The sequence below is a fragment of the Clupea harengus genome, chromosome 8 (genome assembly GCF_900700415.2).
Source record: "Clupea harengus chromosome 8, Ch_v2.0.2, whole genome shotgun sequence".
Lineage (NCBI taxonomy): Eukaryota > Metazoa > Chordata > Actinopteri > Clupeiformes > Clupeidae > Clupea > Clupea harengus.
The window spans coordinates 13900758-13928526 of record NC_045159.1 but is presented as its reverse complement, the minus strand read 5'-3'; the positions used below and the strand labels follow the sequence as shown (position 1 = coordinate 13928526).

General features: G+C 41.6%; 2 protein-coding genes across 2 annotated transcripts in view; both read right to left on the bottom strand.

Moving 5' to 3' along the window:
• Positions 1-604: 604 nt before the first annotated feature.
• Positions 605-20713, bottom strand: LOC105896250 (lissencephaly-1 homolog A). Its single transcript, XM_031571333.2, has 7 exons — positions 20550-20713; positions 8947-9315; positions 6135-6219; positions 5750-5824; positions 3525-3731; positions 1823-1991; positions 605-732 (listed from the first exon to the last, which is right to left on the bottom strand). The coding sequence occupies exons 2-7, from the start codon at positions 8976-8978 to the stop codon at positions 605-607; spliced, it is 696 nt and encodes a 231-aa protein (XP_031427193.1). The 5' UTR covers positions 8979-9315; positions 20550-20713.
• Positions 20714-22041: 1328 nt separating this feature from the next.
• The window catches only part of LOC105896224 (clustered mitochondria protein homolog), a 17204-nt gene continuing 11476 nt past the window's right edge, over positions 22042-27769 (bottom strand). Inside the window, exons 19-27 of the mRNA XM_031571972.1 lie at positions 27460-27613; positions 26864-27003; positions 26568-26648; positions 26195-26320; positions 25445-25566; positions 25111-25204; positions 24767-24901; positions 24357-24430; positions 22042-23468 (exon numbers count right to left, since the gene is read on the bottom strand). Of these exons, the coding sequence (XP_031427832.1) occupies positions 23402-23468; positions 24357-24430; positions 24767-24901; positions 25111-25204; positions 25445-25566; positions 26195-26320; positions 26568-26648; positions 26864-27003; positions 27460-27613 (993 nt within the window). The 3' untranslated portion in view covers positions 22042-23401. The remainder of the gene's footprint in view (positions 23469-24356; positions 24431-24766; positions 24902-25110; positions 25205-25444; positions 25567-26194; positions 26321-26567; positions 26649-26863; positions 27004-27459; positions 27614-27769) is intronic.

Sequence of the window (27769 nt, the reverse complement as noted above, 5' to 3'; positions counted from 1 at the left end):
TTTTTTCTTTACTTTTATTATTTTCTACACTGTAGATAACACTTTTTTTTTGTTTAGTACATAATTCCATATGCATTCTTTCGTAGTTTAAATGTCGTCAGTATTAATCTACTATGTAGAAAATAATAAAAGTAAAGAAAAAAACTTGGGAAAAAAATGAGAAGGTGTGTCCAAACTTTTTTCTGGTACTGTACATCATTGACATATGAGCAACCTCCTTCTGGGATAAATGCAGCATGTATGGCGAGAGGATGAGAGCCTGTGGGTTCTTGGAGAGCCCAGTCTCATGACTGAACACTCTTTACACAAAAACAAGCTCTGCCCTCTGGTCAAAACAATGCCTCCAGTTCAGCTGGGGTCAGAACGAATGCAAGCGAGCGATTGTCTTAGCGGGAGGAAGAGAGAAACATCCTCATGAATGTGTAGTGTGTTTGAAGCATAAGATCACAGGACAGCCAAAGGAATGTACTGCTTTTTTCCTAGCTGGTTTTGACCCAATTGACATGTAGTCCCTAAATGTTCTTCAATGCTTCACAAGACTAGAGATTGGTCAAGTGAACCTCTTTTTTTATTTTTTTTTATTTTAAGTAACCCATGACGTTTATTATGTATAACGTAGGCCCAGTGGCCACCTCGTCCCACAGTCTTCATTGGTCATGTGTCTCTGGCGTGCAGAGATTATTGTATCACCATTGGGCATGATGGCGACTGACGACACGTTGTGGTCATGGCCTGCAAGAGATACAGAGGAATCAAGCGCCTGCACAGAATGGCTAATTCTCAGAGGGGTGAGGGTGTGTGTGTGTGGGGTTAAATCTAATTTGTTTACCATCTAAAACCATTAACAGCTGTTGGAGGTTTGCACAGGCTCAGAGAAATGCTGAATCAACATGAGCATCACCAGTACACCCAGGCTGATATTATGGCAAAAACCTTCCTGTTTGGCTAATGCATAGAACTTGTATTGCCACAGGAACACAAAACACACACGCTATCGGAGTGATCCACCATTATTGTTATGCAGGAACACTGTGCCTAGCCTCGATGGGTGGGGAAGGTTTGGGGGGGGGGCGGCGCGACTGTCACCTAATCAGGGGGGGATAATTAAGGGCGGCTGGTTGGAGGCACTAATCCACCCAAACAAGCCGACCCCCTGGGGAGGCGAGTCTGATGACCACCGGAGGGGAGAGAGGCGACGAGAGGTACTGTGAGGTCTGGACTGCAGAGACAGAAGCCATGTGACCAAAGGGGGAAGCCTTGTAATTGCTTTACATATCCAAACTACTGACACACAACTGTAGTATCTCACACACAAAAACATGTGTACAAAATAGCTTTGCCATTACAGACCAAAACAAAACTTGCAATGGGGTTAAGCGGTTCAAGCGGTGAGGCGGTGGAGAGCCATGACCCTGAGGACCCCGCCAGGCCGATTACCTCCTGGCCCAAACAGAGTTGTTACATTAATCCAAGCTGGGGTTAATCGTGCAATCAGTAGGGTCCAGATAAACAGTAACACAGTCAGGAGCCGTTTCGCTCTGTCTCTCAGACAGTCATTGGGAGTTGCAGCCAATTGTTTGTAATGCCCCTTGGAATCATAAACAACTCTCAAGTTCACGGTCAGAGTTCTCTTCAAAGATTAGAGAGTGTGGAAAACCATTGGCATGAAGGTGAACATTTTGTGAGGGTTAATAATTAGTATGTCAACGTGGATGGTTCTTTATTGTACTACAATATGGCTTCACTTCACCATCCCTTATCCCCTTAACTGCCTAAATATTCATGCATGTTATGAATGATCCAGTGAGCAATGGCGCCTCACCATGCATGGTCCTGATGCACTCGAAGCCCTGGAAGTCCCAGAGCTTGATGGTCATGTCTGCGGAGCACGAGGCCAGCAGCTTTCCCGATTGGTCGAAGGAGATGTCCTGCACAGAGTCTGTGTGGCCTTTCAGGGTGCGCTCAAAGTCTCCTGCCTCATAGTCCCACACCTTCACAGGCACAGACACAGAGGGAGGGAGAAGTTCAAGACAGCAAGAAAAAAATAAACACTTTAAGGAGACACTAGGACATCATGAGAATGAAACAACATGTAGCATCACTGAATACATTTGGAGCCCCAACATCGTCAGGCTAAATGATGGCAGAAAAAAAGAGAGCTGATCACAGCCCAGGCCATATTCAAGCGCTTGTAACAGCAGTGTACACAACACTTGGATCAGTCATGATTCTCAAACAACTCATAGATGCAGGCAAATGAATTGCAGGGGAGGGGTTTGGGGGGGATGGGAAAGGGCTCTGGGCTGTATGATGTATGCTGTGAACATCAACAGATTCAAGAATATCAGCAGCCTCCTGCCATCAACTGAGTGACAGGATATTAAACCTGTAAAAGGTCAGACGAGTTTACACATGAATTGCTGGTCAGATCAGTGTGAAATGTCAGCAACTGACTTCAGTGAGAGGCAATTGCAGAGAATCTGACAGTACAGCTTCCCAGTCAGTCCAGAGAGACCCAGTGTTAAAAAGCATGTGAAAACCTATTCAAAACAGAAGGGGGTTGGGGGGCTTTGTCTGGATCAATACATGTGCAGAGGGGGACAGATGAAAAGCCAATAGACCCCATTTGAATTGGCAGCAAACACATTTTGAGTCAGTGCTGTAAAACCAGTATTTTCTATCCAACATTGCCAGCAGGTAATTTAATACAGCCTGGGTAATAATGAATACTACAAGTATTCACATACTTCCTCTAGGCTTTGTAGGATTCATGCCCTTTTCTGGTTTTAAATGATAACCACAGCAAAACTTGGCTCCCTCTATCAGACCACCGGCTGCAATGAAATACACAGAAACCATGGAAACCAACACACTAGGATCAACATTGACCTTTTCTTTATGAAGGAAGGTGTTGGAACACATGAACGTGAGAAAGCAAAGAGAGAGGGAGAGGCTAACAAGGGGAGGAGAGAGGGAGGAAAGGGAGGCGGGGAGCTTGGCCGCATCAAGCTGAAAGCAGTGCCAGGCCTTTGTTGCCCCTGGAAACCACAGCATCACTAGCTCTCCATGGAGACAGTGAGTGACTCAGCAGAAAAGAGGACAGCGCATGTCTCCTCCTCTTCCTCCTGCAGTTACACCACCCGCTGCTTTTTCAGTGGACAGCCAGGAGAAATGGATTTGCAGGCTCCACAGCAAAAGAATGGCATCAGTAAAATTTGATGCATAAGAGAACATATGATATACAGTATGATCTCTTCACAAGAGCAGTCAACCTCACCAATGATCGAGAGGTAAAACCAAACACACATGCTCTGCGTGCCTCATACCCTCTATCTGATGAGATCTGCTTAGATGCTAAATCTACAATAGGCTACAAAGGGCCCTAGAGGTACTCGTAATAACTCAGACAGATTTATGTCAACCCTGACTGTACACAACTTAATTCAGATGACACACATAATGAAGACACAGATCCTTGCTTTTTCCTGCTGGACATAAAAACACGCGCACAAACACACACGCACCTTAATAGTGGCATCTTCTGAGGCGGACACCATGACACTGAAGAGTGGGTGGAATATTACGCGTGTGACGGGGCTCCTGTGGCCACTCAGGGCGTACTTCTCCGGGGGCCGAGGGATCCACTCTTTGGGGTCCCTCTTCTGCGCGATGGGACCTCCTAGGGTGATCTCTTCCTTTGCCTCGCTCAGCTTGGACTCCAGTTCCATAACCTGAAACATGCAAACAGGTCTCAGAATCTACCAAGGGCTGTAACTGCATGGTAACATGGTGTTAATGGGCCTATACCAGGGGTCTTCAACCTTTTTCAGCCCAAGGACCCCTTGGCTGAGAGAGACACTGAGCAGGGACCCTCACCCCCGCCGCCCCAAATTTGGGCCTGATATTCATATCATTTATTTGGAACTAAGTGTCAGTCACACACACACACTCCCCTACACATGTTTGAACAGAATTACAAATCATCTGTGACACACAACTCGTTTTAATTTATTCTGTTTATTATTGACATTTTTTCTCCCTTTACAGTTAGCCATCACTCTGTATTCATTAGGGAGGGACAAAGAATTGAGTAGCTTGAGAAGCTTAAGTATGGATGAAATATCTCATACCTAGTGAGAGATCTGACGTTTGAAAATTCATCATTCATGTCTTTGGCAACAACATTCTCCCTATGAAGCATGCACTGCGTCATACATGGCTCTTGCACCGTCTGTGCACATAGCGACACAATTTGGCCAGGGTATATCATGTTCACGGAAAAAATTGTCGATCACTTCGAAAATCTCTGAACTTTTTTTTACCTCTAGGCAGCTGCTTACAGAATAGAAATTCCTCCTGCAACTCATTTTGGTCGACAAATCACAAAAAAGCTAAAAGCTTAGCGTCGTTTGACACATCGGTGGATTCATCTAATTGCAGTGCAAAATAATCTGCCTTCGGGAGTTTTCCGACTAGTGCCCTCACATCAGCTGCCAATTCATCAATAGGGTGGGCATTGGGGATGCTTTTCAGTTTTTTTACGTACTCATCCTTCCCAAACATTGTTTTGCACATATCACTAGCTGTTGGCAATATTAAACTTTCCACAATTATGTTTGGCTGTTTGGTCTGAGCGACACGTAATGCAACTTGAAGAGGCTTTTAAAGCTAGCTCGCACACTTTGGCTGATTGTCTCATCAAGGTCTGCTGGCCCTCAAAAGATTTTAAACGGGAAATATTAAATGTTTTTTTTTCTTTCAAGTGAGCATGGGTTGTCTTTGAGTGTCGTTGCAGCTTTGATGGTTTCATAGTTTCGTTTGATAGCACGGAAGAGCAAACCACGGACACTGCTAATTCTTCACCATCGGTCTCTTTGTAGGTGAAGGCAAACTTCAGATAATTCTCTGAATATTTACGTGTCTTCTCCCATTTGCGCTTATGGCTGTTCATGGAAGGGGTGAAAGCATCCTCTGAAAGTAGATAATCTGAACCGCCATCAGTGGTGTCTGACGAGAAGCTTTTGTTCCGAGAAATTACAAAATGATAAATTATTTCAAATTGTATGGTTATGGCAGGTAACGTCTTTTGGCAGCAGATAAATGTAGCTAAAAGTGCATATGTTGCCATTATGATCAAATGATCGCGTGAAGACTCATGGGTAGCCTATGTATTATTTTTAAGGAATAGAAAGCAATTTTCACGTTCTGTTTATGTAGTCTTTTGGACGTTTTACATTTTTGAAAGAGGGAAAAAATGCTTCAGATGAAATAATTTGGCGGACCCCCTGCAGTACCTCCGCGGACCCCCTGGGGGTTGCGGACCCCCGGTTGAAGACCTCTGGCCTATACCATCATGTGTACCCAAATACATCTGAAGCTATAGCCAATACTTTGTTGGCACTCTCATTCATTCACAGATACCTAGACATGGGTAACTGTCCCACAATGGGGAGCCCTCAACATGAGGCCCAAAGTAAATGCTTGTACCTGCACGTCTTTTGTTTACATAAAAGACTTGATTGCATAACATACCATTCACACAGCCTCAGCAAGAGCTCAACACTGGGTGTTATTCAGTATGAACAGAAGTCCCAGTGCTCAACATGTTTTAGGCTAAGCTTTAAAGGAAATGTTAAGCTGTGGGGAGACTGGCTGTTTTGCAGGCCAAGTGAACACAGGATCATGAAAAGGAGCAAAGTTGTGTATTTCTTTACCAGGATAACCATCAGACATGAAAAGGACAACATACTTTTTTTTGTAATCTGATGACGGAGGTCCATTTCTTTTCCAAAAGGCCTGCATATTTCTTATCTAATTCTTCATTCTGGGGAGGGAGAAGATGAGACAGAAAGACATTTGTTACTCATATTACTACCATTAACTGTAACCAATATGACGATGGGGTTAACGGCTCCAGTAAATGTAAACAAATAGGCCAGACTACTTTAAGGCTGATATTACATTCAGAGAAGACACCTAATCATTGTATCCTAGGCTAAATGCAATTTTAAAAATGGCCAGTTGCTTAGGCATCATCGTACGACATCTGCTGCTAGTACCCCACAGAATTTTTGTCTTCATTTTTTACATTTTATCAACACTAACATTCATGCCACAAAAATATTTTTTCTTACCATATCTAGCTCTGCCTCTTTCTTAAAAACTGAGTATGCTTCTTCAAGGCCGTTGGACCGGAGGTAATCAGCTATCGCTCGATTTCTGGAAAACAAAAATGGAAAGAGGGTGAGCTTGAGAGCTACTCAGCAATGGTGTAGAGGTGTTGGGTAGTATTCACATTAGTTATCTGTTAACAGACATCGGGCCACATGCATCAAAAGTGGGTACCCACTGAAATTGTGCTGAGCGCTTTTCTACACATAACACGGTATTTATAATGACACTTGCAATTGCAAAGTGCAAAATGGAGTCTGATCTCAGTAAGACTACATTGTCAATATATCCATTTGTCCTTCGCTTTATTTCGTATATCAGTCCTAATTTAACTTCGAACACAGATGTGACCACATGGCAGCCGATTCCCCTAGGCAAGCCTTTTGTGAGGAGGTTTGTGGAAGATGTAGAGTCTAATGAGATGAATTTTAGGTGCGTTTCGACGCATATAGGGATAACTCTTGGACCGGATGTTAACTGAATTAATGCGCACATGATTTTACACAGATTTCACTCATGTTCAGATTTATGAAAAGAAAGGGCGTACGTTGTGCACAAATTGTGATCCTTCAGAAACAGGAAAAAAGAAAAAACATAATTCGTGGGAGTGTACGTACAGCCTACGGTCCTACGGCAAGTTGTACACAGAAACTGATACATTTGGCCCATCAGCTCACACGGTTTAGATTAAAACATGGAAATACATTCTGTCGGTCACTGAGGACAGGCCCATGAAATTGAGCAGGGACATCATTTTTTGCCCTACACAGAGCAGTGCTCCAAAACCAGCTAAGCTTTCAGGTCCTGAGCAAACAGAAACGTTTCCAGGTGCAGCGTGATATCGGTGAGATAAAGTTGATTTGGGCCGATAGCCTGAGGGCGTATCTAATGCGACTCTCCCTCTGCCCTGACACTACAGAGATCAAAAGGTGAGATGGGGGGGAATGAGGGCAGCCGAGCGAGAAATGAAATGCTCATTCACTGCCAATCAAACCAAAGCACAGCATGAACCGATTCCACCGTAAGCACTTCCCTGACGGACGGGAGCTGATGAGGGCCGTGGTAAACCAATAAAACTGAGAAAGTCTGGTGAAAACTGGACACCAAGAACATATTTTTTAGTGTACCTGTTGATCTGGGGTGACAATTGCATACAGTTTTTCATGAAAACCTGATATTTTTTTGAAGACTCCAACACAAAATAACCTAAATGCATATTAAGATGCGAACAAGACCAAGCTTTTTAATGGTGATTACTTGAATCCCCATCCCACACACTCTGGGACAACAGGAAACACCAAAGAAGGCCACTTATTTTGATTGATGCTGATGGCCATAATATTGTCACCATGGAAACCAGTCGCGGCATGGAGCGAATACACGTCAATACACAAGAAGTGACATAATCCACAACATTACATGAACGTACTAGTTCCGTCACACACACAAACAATGTATTTAAGTAAGCAGGGACCTAAATGTTTCGGTGACTGCTAACCTACTGTGCTGCCCAGACAAATCCAACTCTAAATTTCAGTCCTACATCCATCACATTTAAGCACAAGAGACTTGTTGTCCATTCCTGATGAGATATACCTGATGAGAGAGAGAGACAGACACACAGACACACAGACACACACACACACACAGACAGAGACACACACACACACAGACAGAGACACACACACACACAGACAGAGACACACACACACACAGACAGAGACACACACACACACACACACACACACACACACACACACACACACACACACACACACACACACACACACACACACACACACACACACACACACACACACACACACACACACACCTCATCTCCTTGTCCAGTGATTCAGCATTACACAAACACACCCCATGTCTCCTCTCTGAGTGTGGTGAATATTTCATGAGCTCATTGCAGAACTAAATTTAGGCCCTTGCCATCAGCACATGAAAGAACCCCTCATTTACCCTATGGCTCTCTGGCTTTGATTTACAGAAGCTCTACAGGGCTGTGGGGAGTTATATGCTATACGTATACAGAGAGATTTAGGGATTCTGTAAGTTAGCACAAGCTGCTGTGAAACAGTATAACCATATGTTCTCGTCTGGCAAGTACTATTACGCAGCACAACGTACGAGGGTCTATTTCAGGAAAGACACAACATAAATACATAATTAATGGGCTTTTAAAAAAAGCAACATGCTGGCGAGGATGGAAAATAAATGGAAGTGAAGCAAAGCCCCACAAGAAACCAGAAGAAATCAGGGGTGAGTACCTGCCTAAACTCCATTTTAGGACGCATTTCACCCAAGAAGTGGAGAGAGAACATTTTGGTCCACTAAGGATTAAGGATGTCTGTGTCAATCCCATGATGCTTTGTTTGTAGGACAAACTCTCCAACTGTGCCATGATGACACAACCATGCTGCGAATCGACATTTTTTTAATGGTGAACTGTGGCATTATGTCATCCTGACGAATGTTCCATGGCACAATAGAGCTCGACAGGACGGGGTTCTCGAGCTGTACTCACTAAGTTCACATTTACAGCCATGAGTTTTGGGGTTTCAAACACCTATTTATTTTGTTGTGGTCCTTATTCAGCAATAACACTGAGGAATTTAATAATGATACAAAAAGATAGTCATGATGGACATGCAATAACTGAGGACATTAAAGTGCTTGATCAATTATGAGTAAGTACAATTATGAGTCACTACACATCCCCAAGGTTTAGTGTGTGTGTGTGAGTTAATATTAAACACTTACAGTTCATCACGTTGTCTCTGCGACAGCACCATGGTGGCTGCAGGGTTGGGGTGCTGCCTCTGCTGCAGCCGTTTGTTGCAGGGGTGTGTTTGTGTGTGTGTGTGTGTGTGTGTGTGTGCACGTGTGTGTTTGCCACTACACGGCACTCAGCTCAGCTCCTTTCAGGAGTGTGTGTGTGTGTGTGTGTGTGTCTGTTTGTGTGTGAGTGTCCCGCTGGTTCTCTAGTGTGAAGGCCGAGATGTACGGAAGCCAGCACTGGCGACACACTCCTAGGAGAGGGATGGTTTATGGAAAGTCCCCAAATGTTGAGACCAAGTGATGCTCGCAGGTGACTGGGGCCAAGATTCAACAGCAGGATCTTCCTTTCATCTGGAGAGACAGGCAGAGAGAGAGGAGTTTAGTTTCTAACAATAGTTTGCCCAGTCAGGCATATTGCCAAATACTACACATTGGAACACTGGAAGACCGGCTTATATTTCCACCACAGCATAACATGTTGATTTGCATTCACTACCTAAACACAAAAAAGGTTCCCAATGATTATCTTACATCGACCATTCTCATTCTTGACAACACTATGCGTACAAAACAGTCATTCTCTTAAATTCTGATCCATCTTGCCAACATCTGAGTAAACAAGGCGTGGTCCTTCTTGCACTAATGTACACCAACAACATCCCGCAAAGCCTCCAGACTGGTGATACCTGGGGCGACAATAGGCTTAAGGTTCTTAGCCCCTCAGAGTTGGGTGGGTGGGGGTGGAGGGGGTGCGATCTGGTGAAGGGATTACTAATCCCTAGGGCAAAGGGAAGAACCCTTAGCAGAAGACCAAATGGCCTATGCCCTCAATCAACCAACCACACACAGTTAAATACGTAATCTGGACAATCTGCCAACACAAATAAAACTATGCAGGTAAAATGAAGAGAGAAAGATATTGTCAGTGCTACTTAACCTGGTATTAGGACTGTTATAGTTTAAAAAAAAATAGGTACTTCTTTATAAAAAATAAAAAAAATTTTTTTTTTTTTTTTTTTTTTTTAAATGCGATATCATATAATTAGACGTTGTTACACAAACCATATGAACCTTGGTTGGTTGGTTGTAGCCTTATACGGCTAATACAGAATAGAAGGTTTGTGTCCCTAGGTGTGCATTTCTCTTGGTGCTAGCTCGAAAACTGTATTTCCAGAAATTATGAAATGTTCATGGCAAGATGGCCTCTAGGGGGTGCATTACCCTAGCTCATTACTATTCAATTGTAGAGTGGCACCCCCTAGTGAATTATGTTCAAAGCAATGGGTGCATCTCAAATTTCGTTCATAGAGTGTAAGCTACTGACTAAATTCCATATATCTAGATCCGCTACATTTGCCCTCATCCCCTAAATTTTGATTTTGACACGTTCGCTAAAATGGCTGCTAACAGCCAATCAAAATTCAGCAACCAATACATTCCTGTGTGAATAGTCAATTATATTTAACCTTTGTAGGCTCATTCATGGCATATAAAATGACATAAACATGCTCCTCGAGGCCGTTTGCACATACTGCTTGGGCCCCGATGATCGCTGCTTGCGGTTATATTTTAACTTATTATTATGATAGTGTATACTAGTCCTGCTTACAGATGCTTACAACCTGAAACACATGCATCTGGGGGCATGAGGTCACTTCCTCTTGTCATCAGAGAAAAGTGAGGTCTATTTTCAGTTGGACTATGACATAATCGCCAAGGCAACGCGGCTCTGCCACTCCAGTGAGAGGGCACAGTTCACTCGTAGAAGGGAAAGTGTCAGCCAAGTGAGCACATTCTATCACACCACCTTGCCCCTAGTTCGAAGCAAGTTCCAAGATTGGCAAACATACCTCTAACATGTACATGCTCTTTTCAACCCCAAACTTTCTGGGACATTTCAATCTTTCTACCTTAGCGTAGATTTCTTAACTGACACAGGACTCTCAAATCTGTTTTGAAGAGATTCACCACTTAAAGCCAGCTAGCTCAATCTAGGAATGCATGTTGAGAGAGTGTAAGAGCTAATAGACTAATTAGGGCCAACCCTTTAACTGACGTTGTATGTGTTGAGTTTATATAGGACTTAATGCATAAACAAGACTGCATGAACTGCTAGAGACAGCACAGTCTGTGTCGATTCAAGGTAAGGGTATGACTTAAGAGTTTGAGCTGTGGCCACAGTTAATCCTTATCCAAGCTAAAGCATGCTGCCTGGTGACAAGACTAGTCTGTGGTGTAGGCTACGCACTGAACTTAACAGCTGACTTCTGATGCATTCCTCAAATGCTTCTTTGGTCATTACACAACCCGAAGCGACTATAGTAGGGCCAATGATTTTCCGCGATAACGGAAAACGGACGGAATTCGCGGAATGAACCCTTTGAAACGGAATTCCAACTTTCAAACGGAAACATCATTTTGTGCATACAAATCGCCCAAATTCCCCTGTATTTTGGGCTGCAAGGCTATATTTTCTTTCAAATAAACACAACAACGATTGCACGATGAACAAACATTAATTAAAGAACAAAACCACTGAGGAAATGTCACGTCTGCGCTGAACTCTGCTCCGGCCACGCCCCCCTTTTTAACAGTTGACCCACACACGTCCGCTAAAGCCACATTCAGTCACATTCACTTGCTCGTCTTCCCAATCGCATTTAAAACAACATTTTTTTAGTCTTCTGTTCTGGTAATGCTGGCAAACAACAATCTAAGAAGGGAAAATATTATTCACTCATTTTAAGCCATCAATATACCTCAGGGTGAACAAAATGAGCTGAAACGAAAAGAAAAAAAAAACGGAATTCACCAAATGTGAAACGGAAAATGCATTTTTTTTAAACGGAAAATCATTGGCCCTACTATAGGCTAAGGAACATGTAAAAAGGAACAAGCCATTCCCATGAAGTTAATCTGCCCTTCACAGTATAGGAAACTACAGAACAATGGATTACATTCACAGAGTTCATGTGGCCCCTGGGAACTGAACTATGACCCTGCTGGCACTATGGTCTACAACCTGACAGGGTAGACCACAGACAAGGTTAATCTGACCAGACTGTACTTAGCCGTTGGCCAACCAGCAGCAGCCCAATCCACACAGTTGTGTAAAGAATATAGATATGGATTGATGCCCCCCCCCAAAAAACAACAACACACCACACAGCTTAAGCACAAGATAATTGGTGATGTCAGGCAAAATGTACCACCACATTACCAACTCTCTCCTCTCTACCATCCTCAAATTCATGGGGCTGTCATCTTCATACCACAGTCATAAGAGCCAACATCAAAGACAACTTACTGACAGGAGGACTGCCTGTTTGGCAAAAGGGAGACAAAAGTTGACTTTCACTGCAGTCGAAAATAGGCCTTGCCCCTCTGCAGTAACTTATCTCTGCTACTTCCGCTGCCGTACTGCAGGCCATGCAGGGAATCCTAAGCCTGTGCAGCTGTTTTGCAGCAGTTTGGGAACAACGCATCACTGTACCTCCCTTGCATCAGCCACTTGACTTCACTTTAACGTTTTAGGGTTTAGTCTACGAGTGGAGTCAGGGGGATAGCCAGAGGAGTGTAAGCTAGTGGGCAGTACGAACAAACCCAAAAGCTTCATTAAAAAAAAAAAAATGATAAGCTTAAAAAAGAAAAACTGAAAATGTTTCGACAATATAGGCAATTGAGATTGTGAAAAAACAACAGGAGTTAATCATTGTACCATAGTTAGTTCATATGTGGTGGAAGTCTTAATTACGGTCAGCTCTATGTTAACATCTATTGACGTTCACATGACGTTGCACTGCTGCTCATAATAAAAGATTCAATCCTTGCAAAGATAGGTTAAGTGCAATGTTTAATGCACATCTCTCATTTTCACTCTTGGATTATGGTTGTATTATATACTTGAGTTTATGCGATTTCTTTGATAATTAACTTTATATTTGCAACCAGAGGTGCGTTCAAAATAGCAAACTAAGGCCAGAGGTCTAAAATCTACTGATCGCTGTATCAATGAGTAGAAATTGATCAAATCTATTAACTATATAACTAATATATATATTAGGGCTGTCAGCGTTAATCTATGGGATTAATGCGGCCGCGATTAACGCGATAAAATATTTTAACGCAATTAACGCAACTTAAAAAGTTTTTTTTTTTAATGCCTTTATTTGGATAGTTATGAAGTTATGACAGGAAGCGATGCGGAGAAGAGGTGGGGAGAGGATTGGGAAATTACATCAGGCCAGACTTGAACCTGTGTCCCCTCGGGCAATGTAAGTAGGGGGCTTGGCCTACCAATAGCCCCCCTTGTTCAAAGTGGGGAATGACAGAAAAAGTTTGAGAACCACTGCGGTAGTTGAAGATGGAGAGAGCTGAGGATTGTTGGGCGGAAAGTTTCTGTTTAATAGGCAAAATTACGGAACATCGACAAACTAAAGTTGTATGTGCATTTGTCAAATGAATTTAGCCATCACAGAAGCAGTCGTCTTTAAGTTAATCACTTAATGCAAAGCACCGCGACAGAAAGTAGTCCAGGTTAGATGGTCGCCAACCCACACTCTACGACTTCTCTAGTAAAATAACTAGGACCAGTCCGTGAAAAGGTTACCAACGCTTTAGCAGTTTGGGTTGCCGGTGACTGTCGGACCATCAACATGTTAAGACTTGGGCTGACTAGGTGATTCGAATTGCCTTCAGGAACAACTCTTATGATTTACCGTCGAGGGCACCATTGTGTCTCGCATACATTCTTTATGACGCGAGAGAGCACGAAAAATTCAGCTCCTCGAGCAAGCTGCCACGTCACCCTTACTGGTGGACCACTGGACATCATCAGCAATGACAATTAACTGGGTGTCACAGCTCATTTGATTGACAATGTATGGAAATTCAGATATTTTTCATTGGAAGTAAAAAAAAAAAAAAAAAACAAACTTTTAATCGCGATTAATGAATTTCAAAATGTGAGATTAATTAGTTAATTTTTTTGAATCTATTGACAGCCCTAATATATTTACATATATACAACTGGGGTTGTTGATACGCATTCTTGTGGAAACCTGTTTTTTTTTTTTTTTGCTGCTTGCAAGTTATGGTAAAGTTAACATTACCAGTGTGAACGTTGCGTTTGCATAGAGATGTTAGGTTTGAGATTGGTAAGTTAGCTAAAAAGAGCCAAATCACTGCCCTTCATTGCCTTGTCAAACTATGATGGTGGAAAAAGTTCACAACATAAATCACACTCGTTTGGCTTATATTTGAGGGCGTGGGCACGATAACTTTGTTATCACATTCGCTAACCTTCGAATCGTTTATACAGGTCGGCATGTTTTTTAGCGAGACAGCCAAGTTGGATGTGTTGCCTCCCTTGGTCTGCGTGAGTGTATAACATTTTTACTAATGGGCTTTGTGGTGTCTGGTGCTTTGTTCACAAGCCTTGGACGATCGGCAAGAGCACTTGTATCTTCAGCCATGCTTCTCCTTATTTCACCATGCAAGATGCAGACTGCATACACATCAGACAGTCACATCCAGGAATATTGGCTTAAAAAAAAAAAAAAAAAAAAAAAAAGTTGGCACACCCACCATGCCTGTAGGGAGTTGAAGCACAGCGCTGTGCACATACAATGCCCTGCTGTTGCATATTAACGCATCTTACACACACAGCTTTTATTAAAATACAGATTCTAATAAAAGGGGGGTATCGCAATATCTTTCTAGTATCAGTAAACCGCGCAACACAAACCCCCCCCCCCCCACAGAGAAAATAAAAAAGCATGCATGTCAACTCTTTGTACTTGACATAGAAGATCAACTTTGGAGGGAAGATGACCGACGCGCTCAAGTAAGCTGTCTGCATCCCTGCCACATGACCTCACTGTGCACTCTATATGCAGCACCGCTGACATTCATAATTGTATGACATGCAGTCTGCAGACACTTGTATCACCAAGTGCTAACTCAGGGTCTGATATATTTAGAGTGGCATATCTGGAGCGACAGTCGAGTGTTGTGTGTCATTTACGTGTCTGAATGTAGCCTAGAGTGTCAACATCATTAAACAAAATTAAGCAGCACCTGTAAGCCAACGTACCAAATAAAGTTCACATTAGGGTTTTAGGCTATGGGTCAATTTTTTAAACTGCCATTTAAAATAAAATCAGAAAATCTAATACAGGGATGCATCATAAAACTACTTAGATTTCCACATTCCAGATTCAATGGAAATCATGGGGACCCAATATGCACCAAACCATGCGATACTGACGCACAAAAAGCATGCAATTTGCAAAATAGATAAAACCGCAAGCGATGCACCCTTTCTGACAAAACATGGCAAACACAAATTCTGGCAGCCATCTGCAGTCACACATAGGGACCAGGACACAACAATAACGACCACCACACAGATCCTCGGGAGGTGTGTGTGTGTGTGTGTGTGTGTGTGTGAGAGAGATTGTGAAATTAACTTTTCACTGTTCGGTCGCCCATATAGTTCCATGAACTCCTGAGGACTTTTGTACCTCTCAAAAGGTCACACACCTACCCAAAACTTCAACACAGCATACAATGATGCATGGTATCCTTGTATACATATAGACAGCTAATCTAGGCAAACTGTGCTGGCTAAACAAGCAGAGCCAATTCATCCGATTTACATAATTTCCATGTAGATATCGGACCCATGCCATAAAGTGATTAAACAGCCATGAACAGCCGTGCCATGAAAGGTTTGGGAACCGCTGGCATAGAGTGAGTTGATGAATATGTTTGTCCAGAAATGGACCCAAACAAATAACCTGCTAACCAAGACATCAGTACCCACTCCGCAGAGCATTGCTATGTCCCCAAACTTCAGGCTTGCGCACATCAGAACAACTGTACCCCGAGAATGGGTGTTGAAGACAGCCACAGTGAGCTATGGGCCTAGTTAGACAAAATTCACTGAATGGTGCTACCACCATTTGAATACGCAGGAAATAAAAGGAATGGGGGAACAGAGGGGAACTTGTTCAGTAAGTGCGTGTGTGTTTTCTAAACACAGACCACAAGTCCCGCACGAAAATATCATGCTCATTCCTCTGAGAAATGAAAACAAACTCCTGCATGTGCACACATGTGATCTGCAACACGGTGAAACCTCAGGGGACTGATGCCCATCAGGCACCTTTGAGGTAGTTTGACCCGCCTTGACATTTTTAGATTTTATCTACAAACATTGATCCCAAAGTGCCATGTGACACTATTTGGCACAAACTCAGCAACAATATGGAGAAGTGAGAATGTGATTATAACATTCATAGACACTAGTGTTAGCCACATCGAGGTATTTCAAGCATTCATAGACACTAGTGTTAGCCACATAAAAGCATTTAGCGTAAAGCATCATTTCAAGCATTCATCAGTTTAATTTCATTTTTAGAAGTACTGAGACATTGTAAACATACCTATATGTTCATCATTATTATTATTATTATTATTATTATACCTAGTGTTTGTGGCAAAAACTGAGGGGGAAGATAGGCTATTATAGTTGATAAAGCCAAAACCCTGCTAAAATAATCCAGTCCACTCTAAACACGTGTGCACTGTACCACTTTGGAGAGAGTAAAAACCTTTTGTCTAACTTTAGCCTGTGTACCAATCACATGAGTTGTAGAACTTAGATAAGCTATCTCGCCTACCTAGCCTAACCCATCTTTGAGCTAAAAACGTTACCTTACTCATCCAGTTCTTCCTCGGATAGTAAATTAGTAGTTCATCAACTTGTAGCTTTATATTACACTACGTCTCATTGTCCTTAGCATTTAAGAGCATTGCAGAAAAAAAAATGATTTAATTGTTCTCGGCATCGCTGGTGATGATAGCGTCGTCAGCGATGCAGAGAACAATTAAATCAGTTTTTTCTGCAATCTCGATTCCAGTCTTTGCACTGGATTACCACACCAACACGGCAATAGTGTTGTCGTGAACCTTAAAGGCTTTTCCTTACGATGAATACACTGAAATGAAATGACTGTTTGATAAACACCTCAAATAAGTGAAATGTTCAGGATGTCCACTGTAAATAAAACCTCTGCTCCAAGTTTAATTCCTTTATTCTAGAGAAGGCTCTTCCAGGGTTAAACACAGAGATGCTCTCATGTTCAGTGGCTTCAATCTTTTTGTTCTTCCAGTGGTGTTTACAAATGCTTTCACTGCCCACTTAGACTAATTACTCCGAGGTGCACTTAGCGCATCATAGTCCCAGCTAATCAATTTTTACTATTTGCTATGTTGGGGTTAAGATGGGGGTTGGGTGTGGGGTTAATTGGTAAGGGTTCAGCTGAAGGAAGTCTTCAGATGATGCTGTAATGTCCACATAACGGTATACATTGCTAAGCATGAACAGACTACCAAACCGAGGCTGAGATTTAAAGAAAGGTATTGATTACCTGTCAGCACAGGGACAGCACCGTTCACCCGATATCTGCTCATTTCCACTAAATGGCCAACATGTCATGAGGAAAAAGGATGTACTATATGATGCTGATGACTACACGAGGCACACATGGTAGGGCCTAAGTCAAACATTTAAAAATTCATAATCACTGCTACCTTTAATCCATTACATTTATTCACTTAGCAGATACAACCAATAACCCTGGTGTCGTGTGCACCTAGCTCTGCCAGGTGAGCTTCAGGAAGACAATACACACAGGCTGGCAATCGTATATGAACCTCTTTACAGACAGAAACTGTTAAAACAACCCAAAATGAGTTTGCCCACTTTCTCACACCAAAGATAATGCAAACGGTAAAAGCTTTGAATGTGGTCTAGCTGGCTGAGCCCATGCCTTAGGGCATCTGACAATATATGGACACAACGACAGTAAGAAGATACAGACAACTGTGTTTCAAACACTTGTTTACAGAACAGAATTTCCTGCCAACTTTGATTTAAGTAGTCATAGTTTGCCATCCTGAGGGCATTCAAAAAGTCTATGGACGCTAACAACTTCAAGACATCCTTTAACAATATAGCCCAACACTGTATACTTTCACAAAATTAGACCTTTGAGTGTTGTGCAATGAGTACTAAAGCTTGACTTTGCTCCGTTTCCACATGAGCTGTCTTGGCTACATTGTTATACTGTGAAACTCAGGTATGCTATTCTCCAATATGCATAAACCTCTGCTCTGAACAAGTGTCTTCAACAGACATTCACAAAACATTTCTTAATTCAATTAGTCTTAAATCATTTGTGCCTCAATTCAACTAAACCAGAACAGCACCTTTCTCCACATACAGAGAAGCCCACCAACAGGCAAAACTAGGTTTCTGAACTTGGACAATCATAGATAACTGAGACACGTACTCACAGTAAAAACAGGCTTTACCAAAACAATATTGCCCACTCAGTCAACAAGAAAATGGTGTGTCTGGGTTAAGGCCTTTCAGACATTCAGTTGATGAAAAATGTAAAGTGACAGACTGCTGAAGACGGTTATGACTAACCTGCGTTTCAATCTCAGCCAACCATAATCCTATAAGAAAGAACCCCTCCTTCACATGCCTATGAAGTTTCTCAAAGTCAGATTATTTTGTATTATTAAAGCTTATTCTTTTAACCTAATTTGACATTTCTCCAGACCCTGATGCTAAACATCTTGTTTCTACAGTGAGTTCTGTAATAGTGTAAGATCCAAGCATGCAATTCCAGAGTGTAGAGAACAAATTACCAACCATTACACCAGTAAAATTGGTTTAGCAGACCAATCATTGTGTTGCATAGTTCCTGCTGCCACAAACAAGATGGCCAAATATATGCTTGCTTTTACATCATTTGGCTTAGCATAGCTTTCACTGTTTGCCAGAATCTGCTCCAATACACAATCTAAATTCTATAAGGACTATTGTGTGGCACAACACAAGTGTTTGATGTAGTGAAAAGCACAGAGCTGGAACAGCAGTTTCTCTTTCCAACAAGACTAGCCATGCATGAGCACTCTTTCTAGATAGTGGCCTTCAAAGCTATTTATGAGTGGTTAACAAATGATAGCATAACAATGCGAAAAGACAAATTTGGACTGCAGTGACTGTGTGATCTGCCACATGATGAAAACTCCACCCAAAAAGCTACTCAATGATTTATCTGTGTGCGAAATGTCTCCATTAGCCAGCGGTCATGTCTAACACAAGCCTAGTTCACAAAGGCAGCATATGCAAGCTAACTGTGAGTAACGGTAATGCCACCGTTAGCTTATTGGTACCACGAAACCAGAATTTTTGTAGAAATATCTGGCAGCCTTGTGTAGGCCTCAGAACATCCACGGGTAACAAGCTGAGTGAACCGTGAATCACACTGCTCCGACTCAATGCCCAAGATTAATACAAAGTACAGCAATGACGACATAACGTTAGATCATTTTAAACGGACATAAAAAGTAACAGCAGCTGGGGAAGAGACGATAAACGGTCACATATGCAAAAAAAAATCCCCGAAAGGTTTGGCCAGTATCAACTTGACACGGTTTAGATAGACAAGTTCTCAGGACACTTGGTTAATGTTAGCCCGAGCACACAATGACAGTGAGATGGTCTATGGGCTAGCCGGACTATGATGTTACTTGATTTGGCAATACATAATTTCTGAGAATACAAATCAACTGAAAGACAAGGGATTGGGCGATGCTTGCATGGGCTACAATTTCTGGCTAACTGTCCAATCCTTTGCTACAGCTCCTCCTTGCTTGCTGGGGTACATATGCTGCCAGCAGTAATTCTATACGATTTACCATAATAACTGCACTACAAAATATGACGTTGTCTCTGCTTAGCTGTTGAGCTACGGAGCTGCATCAGTTTGCAGGACAAAATAATGTTCTGGTAACGTCAATTAGCTAGCAGGCTAGTCATTTACGATGTGGCACCGAATCCCTGATACACGCCCAATTTGAACTGTGATACTACAGTACTGAATATGGGCTAAGGCTAGTAGTTCGACATCATACATTTTTATCTGTGTTGTCTTCATCACTATGATACTCTTCATATTTTGACATACGACAGGATAGATGACAGCAAACAACTTCAAACAACTGCATTAATGTTACAGTCATGTACCATATGTTTCACATCTTAACTTCCAATGTTTCTCACCATGAACTTCACGTCTCTGGTTCACATTAGCTACTGTTGCGTAGGCTAGAAGTAAGTAATTACTAACCGGTCAGCTTCCTCGATACTAACCTTAGCTATTTTGCTACCTAGCTAGCTAACAAAATCGAGTGGACCCAGTTGGAGATGAGTGCCGTTTTGTTTTACAAATAACAATGATAACTGCATACACACTATATTAATAGAAGTCCAGCGACTCAACAGGACATACTCGTTTACAAATAAAAGGTGAAAACGAGCATGAATCACGATTCCTTGTTTCGTACAATTTTGCCCTTTGCAATGTAGCTAGCCAGCTAGCTAACGGCCTATTCGCCATTTTGAGACAGGCAGGAGGCGCAAATTTTGCAGCCACATCGGCATTTTAAGCACTTCCTATTTTAAACCAAAACTTCACAGTTCAGAAAAAAACAAGCACTCATACCTTATTTGCAAACCCAGGTGTCATAAAATAGTGACCATCAGTAAGTGAACTGTAAAATATAAAAGCTTCTTAACAGGACGAGTCACTTCCGACAAACCAATACTACCCGGTGAGGTCAATGTTGTTTCTCCTCCTATGTTTCTGTACCGCAATCGTACCCGAACGACGGGCACGCGCACGGACGTCGAGAACTGGGGCGCCTACGTTACGTGCGATAGTTGCACTACAAGTGATGTGTATCTTTGAGAGCATCTATAAAATTACTTACCAGACAGTTGCACGAATCATATAATTTGCTTCGTAGTGAGTTTATTTGAGTTGTAGTGAGCACTTTGCGCACAAGGTATTCCGAAACGTCACTATAGAGCTGGTCACAATCAAGGCTCCATTCTGTTGTAGGCTTGAATGGGCTGAAAATTACACATTCCAGTTAAAGGTGTAATATGTAGCCTTGTTAAATGTTTTGAGACTTACGTCAGTGCTTTGAGATTTACATCAATGATGTAGGCTACTTCAAAAAGCATGACGGCAGACAACAATTTACTTTTTGTCTCAGTCTACAGGTAGCCTATGTTATTGCACTCGTTTGTAGATTTATGGCTCTGAAACGTTAACAAATAAACTGTGCAGTTATAGCCTAGTACTGAACATTATTTATTGTCCCATCCGAGTGGAACTGATTGGTTTGGACTCTAGCCTTTGTCAATAATAACACCTTGCACCTTTAAAGAATGCACAGGTTATTTTATGATGGCTTGCAAATAACCTTTACAAGCTCCACTAAATTGCAGCTGCATTTAAAAAGGAGTAGCCTAATTAGGCCCAAAGGATGCCACACTGTTTGACCATGTGTGTCTGTGACTGTTTGTCTACACTTCTTACATGCTTGACATCATGGCGACTTTGCATGATGACAATGTTGGAACGCTTGGCCCAGCACTGACTTCTCTCTTATCCACATTCGGTCAACACTTTCACGCTTGGACAGTTGGCATGCACAGAAATGTGCTAACTAGGCCAAGTAGCCAAAGTCCTGTTTCTAAAAAGGTGCCAAAGGTAGATAGCCTTCACTGCACCCCAAGGTATACTAAGGCTGAGTGCAAAGGCCAATAATGCAAGGCACTTAATCAGTGGGTCATGTCACCGAAGTGTTTCAGTTTTAGTGGCCATCACTCTCTGTCTAAAGTGTGGGTGATGGGACAGATCCACAAGAAATATGCCTTTTTGCTATAACAGGAAATCAAAGGCACCATCTTATGGTTGATTCTGGTATTGCACATTACTCACTTACTCAACAGAGGGAGGCAAAAGCAGAGTATCATGTCTTATGTTCAAAATTCTGATTCATGTTTTTAAAAGCTGTTGAGGAAGCTCAGTCACGGGTAGTTTGTTTTGCTCAGCGTCCTTTACACAATATTGAAATTTAAAAAAGGACTGCGGAATATTAGACAAACATATCACACATGAGCATTCATAAAACAGCAGAGAATCATTCCAAATCAACCGTTTATTTGGTGTTTTTTCTTCTTTTTACTTTTCATGGAGCCAGTAAATAAATTTCTTGCATTACAATCTGTTAACCATTAATTACTTACTCCTAACAAATTAACAGAAATAACAACAGAATTATAAAAAAGCAAGAGGAGCATTAGTCATTTTACATTACATCTGTTTTCTGGCATAAATCTGTTCATTAATGTATAAGTCAAACAACCCATTCAATTTTTTAAATATATTTATCCTTTCAGACAACTGACTCACATGTATCATATTTGTAGCAGTAATAATTATTCAGACAGTTACAACACATTCAAAAGAAAGATTTATAGAAGTTCAAAGATACATCCTTCAATCATTCCAGATTCTATTCAGGGTTCTTTCTGAGCTGTTTTTTTAATGAGTGAACTGTAATTAATTGAGCAATTCATCACAGGCATTAATTTCTAGGCAGAAATTGTCACGTAATTCATACAAACAATCCAAAGAACAATCCACAATGATCAAAGAGTTTAAACATTTTCTACGTAGGAATTGCCACATTCTTGGAAAACTTACCTTGTCCCTATAAATGAGCCTTTTAAGGGTTTTTTATGCCAGACAACTGTTCTACAAAGAACCGAATGGAGTTGATTTTCTAACCAAAGTGGTTCTTATAAAATCTGCCAGTGCAAAGAACAATCAGAGAATTGTTTCAAGAACTCAGCTCAGAGTTTGTTAAGTGGAACATTTACATTTTTTCCTGAAGAAATGGTTGACATTATCAGAGAATTGTAGGCTAACTGAATGTCTAAAGGCAAGCCGTTATCCTAGTTTCAAAATGTAAGGTCATACTATTTAGAATGTGCCGCCCCAATGTTTATTGAAGACTTCAATGAATTTGACAAAAAATGTGAAACTTATGGAACTAAAAAGAAAATGAATGAATAATGAATCTTATATATTTATTTAAACCCTCCCATCCTTAAAGAAAAACTTCGGTATTTTGTAACCTGGGCCCTTTTTTCCCATCTTTTTGTATCCTACTACTATGGCAAAGACAAAATTGGTCCAGTATTGAGTTAGAACGATATAACTGGCAACCACAAAATGGCTATAAAAGTGTCTGACAACATAAAAAGGATCCCTACAGAGATACCTACCTCAACAGCTGTAAATAAACTGTAGAAAATTACTGTTTCTACAGTCATTAGTTCTCCCGAAGAAGAGAAGGATAAACTAATGACTGTAGTACACCGATTACGATCGTTTTTGTCCCTAGTAAAAATAGGAGATGGGAAAATAGGGCCAGGGTAAAAAAATACCAGAGTTCTTCTTCAAGGGGGCACTGTGATTATGGCGATTCATGTCTGATCTCAAGCCCTGGCCGCCAGTGACTGTGTTTTCAGTGCCTGGTCCCTTAGATTCTCCAGATCTTTGTTGCTGCCAGGAACAGGAACGGAGGGGGAGAAAGAGTAAGGTCAGCCATATCAGTAATATCACATATCCCATGTGCCATATCAGTAATATCACATATCCCATATAACTGAACATCCAGGTAAGCATCATTTGGAGTGGGCCAATCCATTTCTCCTAAATCAGTGGTTCCAAAACTTTTCATGGCAGGCCCCCCCTTTAACAATGGGGGAAAGATTCCCCCAAAACACAGTTGCCCATTATCAGGAAGAAAAAAATTATGTACTTCAGCTGTTGCATAGCTCTTTGACATGGTTTCTACATTGGAACATTTAAAAATGTCCATGTCATAAATCAATATATTTTTTATTTGATCAGAGCTCATGCTTAAAATGGTTCAATTCTGAGTGGACAAAATCATTTTTTTTTATTGGCCATGTATTGTTCCATTCTTTGCATTGGTTCATGTTAGGCGCGTGTCAATTGTATTAATGATTAGGCTAACTATCCCTTCTGACAGGCTAAACGGTAGGGCCTGACCATATTATATATGTACAACGTAGTCTATAAACCCATCACCAATAGGTTAGCTACAGGCCACTGTGCTGTAAGCACTGCCATACTTAGTTTGACCCGTAGTTGGTTGTTTACGGTTCTTATTCGTTTCTTTGCCTTCAACCCATGCCCCTCGGGGCGCCTGCCCCACACTTTGGGACCCACTGTCCTAAATTCTATGCAAATGGTGCCATGTACACACACACACACACACACACACACACACACACACACACACACACACACACACACACACACACACAAACACACATTATTGCACTACTCCAAAGTAAGAATGTGTAATGTAAAGTAATGTGTGTGTGACCGTTTGTATGTCTACGTACATATAAACAATCTTACCTAAGGGGGATGAGGACAACTCCACTGATCAGATTGAGCTGTTCAAGGATCCATATCCGGCTTGGAGGGTCCAACTGCCAACACACAGAATGACACGCAACAGACATGATTTTTTGTGTGCAGTCTTCTGTATGGTGGGGTTTCTCTCTCTACCAGCAAACAAAGAGCTTGGCCCTGTTCAGTTCAGGGGAAAATGGTGTCTAAGGGAGGGGATAGTTACCATTAATGACTTGACTTGTTTTTTTTCAACTGGAGATATAGACCAATATAAATTATTTGAATTGTTTTCAAATGGTGTTTTAAAAGTCAAAGTCTCTCTCTCACACACACACACACACACACACACACACACACACACACACACACACACACACACACACACACACCATAGTTAACATTAACAAACAAACATTGAGTGGAGCAATGCTGGCATCATGGCCGGTGTGGTAGATCATGTTCATGGTGCGCTGCAGGGTCACGGCTTGCTGAGTGAGGTGTTTCAGATACTCTGAGCTCTCCCTCGTCTTATCATGGTGCTCTCCAAGCTGCAGAGAAAAAAAGAGAAATGTTTGGACACTAGAAAACTCATTTGGAACCCCAAAGAAGGCCCAAAATGCTATTATAGCACATATGTGCCCCGCGAGAGGTAAACAGATAAACCCTCTTGCTTTGTACAGTCTAATTCTCAAGAAACTCAGTAAAAGGTCTTGTAAAGGCAGATATAAGGGGCTTCTCTGTAATATGGATTACTCACCTGGTTCTTATAAATTGCATAGCACTCTTTCTCATGCTGGAGAGCTGAGCGGAACTCCCCCTTGCTCTCGTATGCTTTGGCCAATAAGAAATGGCTAAAGAGGAGAGTAGAGAATCACAGGGTGACAAAGGTAGTAGAGGGGTGTTTGTGACCACAAAGCTTTTTTGTGGTATGACCATAATTAAATTATGGAAAATATGGAAAATGGGAAAAATGACAAAGAAATATTGAAGAAAGTCTTGAATGACATACTAAGCTTTTGAGATCAAATAGGTTGAGTGAGTAGGCATTCTCTTAGTCTGTGTGCCAAACAACTGCCAGGGGATCTCTTTACCTGTGTGCTACTTTGAGTGAGGAGGGTCCATGATACTTGATGTTGATGGACAGAGCATTTTCCAGAAACCTCAGGGACAGAACATACTCTGACAATGCATGCAGCACCAGACCGATCTTACTCTGCACAGAAACAACAATACAATTGAATCAAATGGTGCACAAACAACAACAACAATCTTAAAAATGAATGTCGTAGATCTAAAAATAGATTGAAGTTCACTGTGAACCCTCTGCACCAACTCTAACAGCTACGGAGAAGGTGCCAAGTGGTTCTGATTCTTGTTACTTCATGCAAGTTAAAGAGAGGTCAACCTGCATCTCCTCACTAACCAGGTACTGTCAAAATAAAGATAAAAGCTGCCATTTCAGTGTATTGTGATGTATTTTAGAATATCAAAGCCTTGAATGATATGGTTTTGCCATATAGTTTTTAAATTTCATTTTTGTTTTAAGTGAGTTATTGTGCTACTGAACGTTTTACAAGACACTTTGTTTAGAAGTCTGATAAATGATATATACAGTATGTGTTATATAAAAGGTTGTCGGCAGTTTGTAAAGTGGGCAATGCAAAATCATACAAAAGTCAGACAAAACCTCTAGTTTTAGCTCTCAGTATAATATCATATCAGATTACATCAATATACAACACACACTTAAAATATAAACTTGTATATTTCATTCTTGTGTTTGGTTTGAAGAGCTCAGCAGGATATCTGTGTAGGGCCGCTTCCCCACTGTGTGCACTCACGTCGAGCATGGCCATCTCAGGGTGATCCTCCCCACACACCATCAGGACGAGGTATCGCGCCCGGTACAGCAGCCGCAGGGACGTGACAGGCTGTCCTCCAGCGAAACAGTACAGACCCAGGTGCATCTGAACGCAAAGAAAGCAGGAAAAACTGTGATTTTTCTTTTGATTGAGTTCGTTGTTTCTCCCTTGAGATTTTGTGCCCTTTCTATGAATTATATGACAATTCATTACCACATGAAGGAGTGTCTGTTGTTTCTTTGTTATTGAGTCCTTGCTATGAAGAGTATCACTAATGCATTTCCACATGAGAGAGTATTTGAACATAAAAATCTGATATGGCAAATGTCAATGATAAAAAAGGAAGACTTACGTATTCTTGAACTGTGTGAGGATGTTCAATTCCCAGTACTCTCTCACTCATTAAGACAGCTTTTTGTTGGTGGTATAGAGCCTAGCATGATGAACACACACACACACACACACACACACACACACACACACACACACACACACACACACACACACACACACACGCACACGCACACACACACACACACACACACACACACTTTGATTCTTCATGTAGACCCGCCACATAACAGACAACATTTCATGCAAAAAGTCATTTTCATTTCCCCATTTCAAGAGCACTGTAAATCCACAAACCTCAGCATAGTCTCCCAGGATGTAGTGGATTCGTCCCAGGAGTCGCAGACATGCACAGATCTGTTCGTGCATAACTCCATACACATTAGTGAAGAGGCCAAGGGCCTGAGCAATCATCTCAGATCCTTCTTTCAGGAGTCCTGAACCCACACACACATACACACACAAAAACACACACACACACACATGCACACAGATAACTGTATCAGTATTATTTACTTTTAATGGAAACCATATAGTTTCTACACTTCAACCTGCCCTTTATTGGTCCAATCTGCAATTCTGGTGAAAGATTGTTGATATTTGAACTCAACAGCCAATCAAATTCACCCCTCACTACAGTGCTCCTGAAGCAATGTTGTTGATTGGCCAGGATTGTGTCCATCACCAGGGGGTTATGATTGCACACATAACAGACAGCTAGAGGACCATGAGGAGACATTCACCGAATCTGACAAAGAGTGTATTGGATTACAATCACGTATAGCACCTTTAAGGAGAACCACTCACCCAAACAAGAGTACAAGTACTGAAACTGTGTTGTGATGAAGCACACTGAACATTTGGCCACTACAGTGAAATTGAATTCCACATACCTTCCTGCACTTTTGTCTGACCGCTATGGTAGAAGAGAATGGCATCAGAGGCATTGGGCCGAACATGTTTCACTACAGGGAACATGTTCAGAATGTCCTCCTCTGTGAATGTCGGACTGCGTTTGTTCTCAAAGTGGTATTCCCTCAGTTGGACCTAAAGGATATACAGAAAAAATAGCCAGATGACACACTACCATATTAATGTCAGTGCACAATTAAGATGCAAGAATATTAAAGAAGATCACTTCTATGAGGTCAAAGTAAAATGCTGCTGTTAGGATTACAAAGAAGAGTGAATGTGTGAAAAAAC